Source organism: Eurytemora carolleeae, unplaced genomic scaffold (genome assembly GCF_000591075.1).
Source record: "Eurytemora carolleeae unplaced genomic scaffold, Eaff_2.0 scaffold779, whole genome shotgun sequence".
Lineage (NCBI taxonomy): Eukaryota > Metazoa > Arthropoda > Copepoda > Calanoida > Temoridae > Eurytemora > Eurytemora carolleeae.
The window spans coordinates 126,698-137,585 of record NW_019396862.1 but is presented as its reverse complement, the minus strand read 5'-3'; the positions used below and the strand labels follow the sequence as shown (position 1 = coordinate 137,585).

The 10,888-nt window shown below is 36.0% G+C and overlaps 1 protein-coding gene across 9 annotated transcripts in view; it reads right to left on the bottom strand.

Annotated features, from left to right (window-relative positions):
* Positions 1 to 10,888, bottom strand: part of LOC111709496 (membrane-associated guanylate kinase, WW and PDZ domain-containing protein 3) — a 104,314-nt gene that overhangs the window by 21,706 nt on the left and 71,720 nt on the right. For all 9 annotated transcript variants that reach the window (XM_023483173.1, XM_023483175.1, XM_023483171.1 and 6 more), the window contains 3 exons: positions 7,752 to 7,907; positions 2,298 to 2,439; positions 1,091 to 1,146 (listed from right to left, as the gene is read on the bottom strand). In XM_023483173.1, the coding sequence (XP_023338941.1) occupies positions 1,091 to 1,146; positions 2,298 to 2,439; positions 7,752 to 7,907 (354 nt within the window). The remainder of the gene's footprint in view (positions 1 to 1,090; positions 1,147 to 2,297; positions 2,440 to 7,751; positions 7,908 to 10,888) is intronic.

The window sequence follows — 10,888 nt, the reverse complement described above, 5'->3', positions numbered from 1 at the left end:
GAGGTCATTAGAGGTCATTAGAGGTCATTATAGTTCAATTTTATTTTATTATAGGAATTTCGAACCCTAGTTAGGCGTGCACCCAAAAAATTGGAAGATTTGAACCAAAAATGAAGGCAGGGCCCCCCCCCCTTACATCAAATGTGCCAACTCCACCATCCCCTTTTCATTTTTGAATTAACAAAAGATATCAAGATGGAACTTAAGCTTAGATTTACCCCCCCCCCCCTTTAGTAGTTCTAGGGAATATAAACTCCGTAGATCATTTATTGACTATATAACAGGGGTATAAAGTTGTTAAACAAACAACTGCATACATTGGATGGCCGAAGAAATGATAATGATACGCTGCATTGCACACAATTTTTACTCTTACGTACTCTGTACTGTGTTGAGTGTAAACTGTACAGTATACACGAGTGTACAGTGTATGTACGATGAATTTTACACAATGTACTGTGTACACTGAAATGTTTCCACTTTTCAGTGTATAATGAATTGTTTGCACTGTACAGTGTACACTGAATTGTTTGCACTGTACAATGTACACTGAATTCTTTGCACTGTACAGTGTACACTGAATTGTTTGGACTGTACAGTGTAAACTGAATTGTTTACACTGTACAGTGTACACTGAATTGTTTGGACTGTACAGTGTACACTGAATTCTTTGCACTATACAGTGAACACTGATTTGTTTGCACTGTACAGTGTACACTGAATTCTTTGCACTGTACAGTGTTCAATGTACAGTGTACACTGAATTCTTTGCACTGTACAGTGAACACTGAGTTGCTTGCACTGTACAGTGTACAGTGTACACTGAATTCTTTGCACTGTACAGTGTACACTGAATTCTTTGCACTGTACAGTGTTCAATGTACAGTGTACACTGAATTCTTTGCACTGTACAGTGAACACTGAGTTGCTTGCACTGTACAGTGTACAGTGTACACTGAATTCTTTGCACTGTACAGTGAACACTGAGTTGCTTGCACTGTACAGTGTACACTGAGTTCTTTGCACTATACAGTGTTCTGTGTACAGTGTACACTGAATTGTATGTAAATCTTATCGTATAATTACATACCTGCTGAGTGGTTTGCAGCTTTGGCCGCCAGGACAGGATTTTCATATTGTGTTCTCCTGTAGATGATCAATAGTAGTAAAAGAAAATGATGAAGGATCCATATTGAATTGTTAAATAGTGTTTTTTGCACTTTGTACTGCAGGATTGTGTACTACAGGATTGTGTACTGCATGTGGTGAACTTGGGATTGTTTTGCAAAACATCAGATTCAAATTTCAGAAATCTATGCCAATGCAAAATCAGCAGTACACATTCCTGAATTAAGATTTTACTGTGAGTTCATGGCAGGAAATCTATTTTTATTGGGCCAATAGGTTTCTTCAGGTTTCCCATATTTTTCAACAATACAAACAATTTTTTATCTACTAGAGAATCAAATCAAATCGAAAGATCGGTTTCCTTCGGAATTTCCGAATTGAATTTTAAGATTTTAACCCTTTCTCTGCTGGGGTACTTGAAAACCAGGATATGCTGGGGGGGGGGGGGAATNATGATATATCATTGGAAAGCTCTTGTGCTCTACTTTTAGAATCTGCAAAAAAGTTTGCAAATTTGTAAAAATTGAATTTTTTATTGCAAAATCAAGAAAAACTAAAAATGTGCAAATTTCCTTTGACAGGTTGTTTGCAAAAAATTTGCAATTTTTTTTTCTCGCAAAACTTTATCAAAATCTGACAAGTGTAAGTGGGTCAAAACAAAGATTTAGTTTGTTACAGGAAAAAGCAGTCATTCAGGCAGTGTGCCTGAGGAATCAGACAGTTAGTATTAAAGCCCGGTCTTAGGCCTAAAAGGAGGGCTTTGGGTATGTAGGATAAGTCAGAAAATTTCAACAGCCTCAGACGAATACTTTTTAAGTTATGTAAAAAAAAAACTACAGGGGGGGGGGTCAATTTGACCCCCCCCCAGCAGGAATAGGGTTAAAGGGGGGTAATTTCGGGGATCTATAATTTACTATAAATTTTCCCCCCTTTATCAAATAAAGAATTTTTTTGTTGTTATTTTCATCGCTGTTTTGGAGAAAACGAATGGGGAAATCAACGGCTTGAGAGAAAAAAACAAGTGAAATTTGTGGCAATAATAATCAACAATGAGTTTCTTTTTTTCTTCTCAAATCAATGACATCCATATATCCAGAGGATTACTTAATTCGAACTTGACGGATTTCTTAACGGAATGAAAAATCTTGATGTATTTCTACTATTTATCCCTGTTAACATGATCTATATAATATATTCCATAATGGGGATCATCAATCCTCTCCCAACCAAAGGGTAGCTCGTTGTCCTCGCAGTCCTCCGGCCTCCTCTTCTGCACCCTGGACAGGCGTGGGTCCAACCAGTGAGAAGTACCTAAAGTAAAATTGAAAATTAAAATATTTTAGTTGGAAAAAATCTAGAAAACATATTTCCAAAACTGATTTTAAGTCGATTTAAAAAAAGCTTTCTAAACAGGACCGGTTTAATGTATTGCCTAAAAAGATAGAATTATAATCTTGAAAAGAGCTCTGATCGACCCCCTCCCTCATTCATATTCAATAGAATTGCAAATACATACATATATTATCAAGTTACATAAATATAAGGCTTGATGCATAAGGACCTTGCATGTCCTGAAGCCATGTTTTATGAATAATTATAACAGATTAACAGTCTTCAAATAAATTTATTCAAGCCAAACATATTGGCAATCCCCTNCCCCCCCCCCCCCGGCTAGTGAAAAATTCAGTGATAAATTATGTCAGCATAATTTCGCAATATATAATTGCGCATCTAGAGGTTTAGCAATATTTATGCAAGGCTGCAAGATTCGCTATCAAAAAGTACACAGTGTTAGTGCCTGGTTAATATTTAAAGGCAAATTAACATTATTGATATTGATATTAATGATTGATTGAAATTTTCTTGCCTCTATCAACATGTAAGTAATAAGTATGAGTACAATTTGAACTTTTCATAATTAACCCACTTTTAAAGTTTCCCCTTCCATAATTCCCCAAGGAGTTAAATTCCTTAAAATTTCCCCAATCCCTGAAACGGTAGAATTAATCAATGTTTCCCCATAAATATGAAGAAAAATAACCCAGTTCAGATACTATAACATTTTTAAAAGTTCTCTTTTAGGAAGGAACTTCAAAACGAAAAATGACACTTTAAATGTTCCCTAAGTAATAACAATATCCGCCCCTGCTTTTACAATAGAATATTTTACATAATATATACATTCCTTTTACACAAAAGAGATCTCTATCTATTTTCTACATGGATTATTATTGATTAAATACAAATGGAAAGAACTGGGAAAACATACTGTAAGAAAACTAGTAAACCCTGATTAACCATTGTCATGGAAGAAAATCCGGTTTTTACGACGACTAGCTTGGAATGAGTAGGAAACAGAATTTACTGAGTTGAATTTGAATTATAAGCTGTATAATCATAACAATGTATGTATTGTACGACTAACATATATTTTAAAATAACTATCCTATCGCATTTCTCAAAGTTATGAAGATATTTTTTAAAAATTTTAACACCTCCAATCGACGATTTACAGTATTTTAAGTTTGTTTTATTTTTTAGACTAGCATTAAAATGAAAAATCACACTACAGCACGTTAAACTACGTTAAACTAAAGAAAAAAATCACGCTACAGCACGTTAAAACTAATGAAAAAAAATCACACTACAGCACGTTAAACTCAAGAAAAATCACACTGAAGCACGTTAAACTAAAGAAAAATCACACTCAGCACGTTAAACTATTGAAAAAATCACACTACAGCACGTTAAACTCAAGAAAAAATCACACTGAAGCACGTTAAACTAAAGAAAAATTACACTACAGTACGTTAAACTAAAGAAAATTCACATTACAGCACGTTAAACTAAAGAAAAATTACACTACAGCACGTTAAACTAAAGAAAAATCACATTACAGCACGTTAAAATAAAAAAATTGCACGTGAGTAGTCAGTAGTATCAGTAGTATCAGTAGTTTAAGAGTCAGTAGTATCAGTAGTATCAGTAGTATCAATAGTATCAGTATTATCAGTAGTATCAGTAGTTTAAGTAGTATCAGTAGTATCAGTAGTATCAGTAGTATCAGTAGTATCAGTAGTATAAGTAGTATCAGTAGTATAAGTAGTATCAGTAGTATAAGTAGTATAAGTAGTATTAGTAGTGAAAGTAGTATCATTAGTATCAGTAGTGTAAGTAGTTTCAGTAGTATAAGTAGTTTAAGTAGTATCAGTAGTTTAAGTAGTATCAGCAGTATCAGCAGTGTAAGTAGTATCAGTAGTATAAGTAGTATCAGTAGTATCAGTAGTATAGTTCGCAGTGATAGAAATATCTTACAGACAAAAATTGTCCCGAATAAAAGTTATCTTAAGACCAATTGTCTAAGTCTATATTAGATAAGTTTTCTGTATTATTATTTCCAGTTGTAGTATCCATTTTCTTTAGAAAGTAAAACAATATTACTCAATTTATAACTTTTTCTTTATATATTGATCTTTATTTATAGTCCGAGTGACTCGACTCTAATTAGAAAAGAATAAGACAGAAAAGTTTTTCAGATTGTTTTTAAAATTAGGGCTCACATTTAAATCAATCAGTAAACTCAAAAAAAAATCTTATCTTACCAATTGTTTTTGGCTTAAGTCGGAACAAATTTACAAAAGTTTTGAAGCTCTATTTATAAAAGCTTTAAGCTTGCTAAACTATTTATTAATTTATCAACTTTTTCATAAATAGAAAGTAGAAACATTACTAAAAGAAAGGCTTCAGAATTATTACGTAGATAGATTAAGAAGGGTGTACATTTCGGATTAATTACAAGTTAAATGTTTCAATTAATTAATTCAGCTCAACTAAATTGTGGATCGTTAAACAGACAAATTCGACCGTTATTAGTTTGTTTAATATTCAGACATATTTCTGCAACGAACCCTTAACACCCCATGCACAGTGATATCCAAAGGTTTCAAGCCCTCAATGGATGCTGGAAGAAGACTAAGAGGGTCCAATGGTTGCTGGAAGAAAACTATGAGGGTCCAATGGCTGCTGGAAGAAGACTATGAGGGTCCAATGGATGCTGGAAGAAGACTAAGAGGGTCCAATGGATGCTAGAAGAAGACCATGAGGGTCCAATGGATGCTGGCAGAAGACTATGAGGATCCAATGGATGCTGGAAGAAGGCTATGAGGGTCCAATGGATGCTGGAAGAAGACTATGAGGATCCAATGGATGCTGGAAGAAGACTATGAGGGTCCAATGGCTGCTGGAAGAAGACTATGAGGGTCCAATGGATGCTGGAAGAAGACTAAGAGGGTCCAATGGATGCTGGAAGAAGACTATGAGGGTCCAATGGATGCTGGGAGAAGACTATGAGGATCCAATGGATGCTGGAAGAAGACTATGAGGATCCAATGGATGCTGGAAGAAGACTATGAGGGTCCAATGGATGCTGGAAGAAGACTATGAGGGTCCAATGGCTGTTAAGATTGTTAAGGGGCCGGTCAAATTGATGACTAAAGGAGTTTGAGTGGACCAAAGGTCCATGGGCTCGGCTGGAGACGGTTGGGAAAATATAAGGAATGTTTAAAGTTCCATCGAGTTTAGGGAATTCAAGGGATGCCGGAAAGGTCTGGCGGTTTAGTAGAGTCCAAGCAAGGTCGGAAGTGTCCTTAAAAAGTAACTGAGAGCTCTAGTCACGAGTGTATCACAAATATTCAATTAATCAAACCATAATAAGGGAGAGTCATCGTTGTTTGGCTTCTTACACAACTTCATGTCTTATTATAGAGAATGAAAAGGATTCCGACTTCAACAATGTACATTGAACATTGTATATCAAGTGGCGAATTCAGGGGGGGGGGCTATTAGCGCTCGCCCCCCTGACTCAGTCAAATCTTTAGTTTCCAGGTTTTTTATTGGGCCTCAAAGTATGCCCCCTTAACAATTCCTGTGTTTAACATTGTACACGTAAGATTTCAAAATTTAGAACAAATTTTAAGTTTTTCTATACAATTACCATTTTGGAAAATATAAATGAAAAAAGGAAAAAAGGAAAGCCGAATAAAATTAACGTCAAAGAACAGATTAGAAAACCAGTTTAAATAAATATAAAGTTAACCTAACTGGAAAGAAACTTCACACTTGCCTCATACTCTGGTTTTGTGATCAGATAGCAAAGATATACGGATTTCAGTTAACAGTAGTTGAAGCTACTTGTGCTTGTAATATACGGAATTAAAATTACCCCCTTTGGGGAATTAAATCGAATTTTGCATTTTTATCATTAGACCCCAGTTTCTAATTTAAATTTCTAAATATAAAACAGCGGGCAATTAATATTTGGTGCATTTTAATTTTATTTGTGCATTTAACTGATTTACAAGGACTAATAAAATCAAGGTATTAAATTCAGTGTACACCGTATAATGTAAGTAATATACAAAAAAGGGGGCTTCAAATATCCTTTCTATTAAAAAATGTAAGCGCTGTTAACCGTTGCTCTTTAAGCCGCCATTTTTCTTTGTAAATCGTATTTCGCGGATTTTTCTACTTATAATTGCCAACTTTTTAAACATGATAAATTTCGACATTTTTTTCAGGGCAAAATTTTTTCATTTTTAACCATACATAAACTTTCCCTGGAGTTATACGAGTTCCCACAAAAAGTTAAGACACGATCGTTTCAGCCGTTTATTGGGCACAAACAGACAGACAAATCATTAAAGAATGTATATAGAAGACGTACAATCTACATACTGTACTTTAAACAGACAGACAGATAAGCAAAGTATGTATATAGAAGACGGAAAATCTACATGCTGTACTTTATACAGACAAACAGATAAGCAAAAGTATATAGAAAACGTACAATCTACATGCTGTACCTTTAACAGACAAACAGATCAGCAAAGTATGTATAAGAAAACGTACAATCTGCATGCTGTACTTTAAATTGAGTGTGAAGAATTCTAATGGAATGAAGCGTCACTGATATTTAAAACACAACATTTTTCTTTTAAAAATTCTTTAAATTTTTAAATCGGAGGAAACAAACAGGGAATTGTTAGAAGCCTCTAATTAAGAGAGAAGTATTTACACTAAGTTTGTTAATTAGCTGCTTTGTTTACAATTTCTTTTTGTTTGCAAAGAAGAGAACACCGTTTAATGAAAAGATTGAATGTTATTGAAATAAGTTTTCGATATGTTATTATTATTTTTAAAAGATTTTATTTAGGAAAAAGAAAAATTATCATAAAATAATCAAATTTGAATGTTGTAAAAGCTGAAGGGGGGCAGGGAGGGATACATTTATTTATCTTATTTCAAGGAACTTAAATTTCAAAATTAAGTAACCCTCCATTTATAGAGTGGCATGTCCGATTCACAACTGTACCCTTTATACCTCTGTCTGAACAGGGCTGAAAGAGATATCCTTATTTCTGTAGCTAAACAATATAATTTTCAATCGTAGTTTCTCTGTGTCTTGCAGATTTATGTTGTATTAGGAAAATTAGAGAAATTAATTTCAGATGAAAAAATAATGATATCTTCTCATTGTTATTCAGAATAAAGGTTTAAGAGATACCGTAGTGAATCGGACTCAACACTTAAAACTCATCTACAGTCCCTTTAATTACATTTTATACCTGTATTATGGTCTATAAAATATTGCTCGCCCTTGTCTGTGCAGGCCCTCTCCCAGTTGTGGGGCAGAGGTCCCAACCCGTCCCCCGCATCATTGCTGTTACCCTGTTGTTTGGGCAGCGAGGTCTGGTCTGTTGCACCGCTGTCAGGGCTCCCACCTAAACATGACATCAATGACAGCCGTCTTAAATGATTTAACAGATATAAAACATATGTTCGTTCTCCTTCACAAAAACTTGATTAGGGGAGTTGAAAGTTATGTACTCATTTTGTGTGTGCTATTTTCGACTTTTTTTGTACTTCAATCTTCTTTCCCTTAACTACAATCTTTCTTCAGCTTCCTCCTTTGTTTTGCTTAAACTGACAAATTTGATGATATTCAATAATGTATTGTCAATAAAGTAACTTGCGGATTTATTCCGCAGAGACAGGAAGGAAAATAGTCAAACCTTACAAGATAAAGCTTAAAGGGTACTGTTGTGAATACAACATGCAACTTTTACTATTGCCTAGTCATATTAGTTTACCTTTTGGAATCCACTTCTTTCTTAGACTGACATTTTCTTATGAACTATTCTTAACCATCGACTATTTTTAACTATCATTTCTTTTAAAAGAACTATTTTATTTTGTCTTGAATGTTACTTCTTTATGTCTACTAAGTATTATTACAATCTCCCACCCAACCCCTTCACCCCAGGCAATCAGTAAATATGATTGTAAACAGTCCTTGCTCAAGGTACCGTTGGAATCCTGTGCAAAGCAAGACCCTGAGCTAAGGATTAAAATATCTGTAATACAACACTCAACCAACCCCTTCAGAAAAATGGTAATATCAATGAGAGTTTAGAGCAAACTGGGTGAAAATTGTTCTTCTCATTACCCCTCCAACCTGGGCATTCAACCATTATTTTCAGTCATTAAACAAGGTTTGAGAACATTTTTGAAATTCCGACATTACTTGGGCAAATGTTGACCATTGTATTTAATAGAGAAGATTAGGGCGCAGATAGGATTAAGGGTGCAGGCTAGGATATTTACGGTGAAAGTAAACTTAGGTTTCTTAACGGGTAAAAATTAAATAAAAAATATGCAGAATGGACGGACTTACAAATTAAACAGTTCATGTTTGTTTTATTTAAGGGTTAAATAAACAGTTAAGGATTATATGCTCATTTCACGAGAGACCGTTAAAGATAGAACCCCTCCCCTTCCTCCCTCTAGACCACACCCAGGGTCGGAGTAAAACCCTTGAGTTCTCTACTCAACCTGGATCAATCTGTTCTGAATCTGAATCCTTGTCATGTGACAAGGATTGTAAACAGCATGAGACAGACATCACACATCATCAACAATCATCTTTACGTCTTCATCGTGCTAATTATACTCGTACATGTACACAGTGTACATACAACCATGTACATATGATATGTACGCTCACTTGAAGGTCACAGGTTTTGCTGAATAACTAAATATTTAGCTAACCTCACTGCAGAACCGAGTTATGACGTTTGATATTTTTAACCCTTTGCACATACTAAGGTTTCACTGTTGGTAAAAAAACCGGTATATACTGTCTTATATCAGAGAGATGTTATCACGAATTTATTATATCTTATCACATTGTACCCACATGGATTACAATCATGTACCCCTCTGTACACTCAGGAATGCAGAGGGTCCTTTTAACCCTGTAGTAAGTACATAACTAACTAGACTAACTCGAGGCTAACTATGGGTACAGGATGATTGAACTGTATGACAAGAAGAACCTAGACCCTGTGACACAAGGATACATAAGGATACTCCTCATCTGTCATGTATTGTTTAGTTCTCCTGGATCACTTTCTCTCTAGGATAGATGTTTAGATAGATAGATAGATGTGTGAAGGAGGGTTTAGGGCTAGGACTGGCCTAACTGCCTATACTGCCTAACTGCCTGAACTGGACTGAGTTACCGACGTCTGGGCACCAGCATACACCATACCCGGCCCATACAGAGGGGATATTCAGGGGCCCATACAGGAGGAGATTCAGGGGTTCATACAGGAGGATATTCAGGGGCCCATACAGGAGGAGATTCAGGGGTTCATACAGGAGGATATTCAGAGGTCCATGCAGGAGGATATTCAGGGGTCCATACAGGAGGATATTCAGAGGCCAGTACAGGGGGATATTCAGGGGTACATACAGGAGGATATTCAGGGGCCCATACAGGAGGATATTCAGGAGCCCGTACAGGGGGATATTCAGAGGTCCATGCAGGAGGATATTCAGGGGCCCATACAAAAGGATATTCAGGGGTCCATGCAGGAGGATATTTAGGGGCCCATACAGGAGGATATTCAGGGGCCCGTACAGGGGGATATTCTGGGGCCCATGCAAAGGAATATTCGGGGGTCCATAAAGGAGTCATATAGGAGAATATTCAGTGGCCAATACAGGGGGATATTCAGGGGTCCATACAGGAGGATATTCAGGGGTCCATACAGGAGGATATTCAGGGGTCCATACAGGAGGATATTCTGGGGCCCATAAAAGAATGTTATTCAGGGGTCAATACAGGAGGATATTCTGGAGCCCATACAAGAGGGATATTCAGGGGTCCATACTGGGGTCATATAGGAGAATATTCAGGGGCCAATACAGGGGGATATTCAGTGACACATACAGGGGGATATTCAAGGGCCATACAGGAGGATATAGGGGCCCATTCAGGGGATATTTAGAGGCACAAATAGGGGGTATATATACAATAAGGGAGGAAAATTTACAAATATTTCAGAATAAAGTTTTTAAAAACAAGAAATAGAGAAAGAATAATTTTAAGTATAATACAAAGAAATGATAAAAAAAGATAACGCTTAACGGGGGCCAGTCTGAATAAGCATAAAATAAAATCCTAACTTAACAACAATTCCCCTTAGCTGAGAAATATATGAAATATGAAAACCAAGTTTCCAATCCCATCTTCTGATACTATTCGCCAACTAATCCTTCCCTTCCTCGTGATCAAATCTTAATTCCCAATCTACCCACACTACCCCCCTCCCCTTCATTTCATCTACACCTGATATACTTCAACTTAAATTCCATTAATTTGAAGAAATTCCTTGATCTGCTTCCCCCCCCCCCCCCC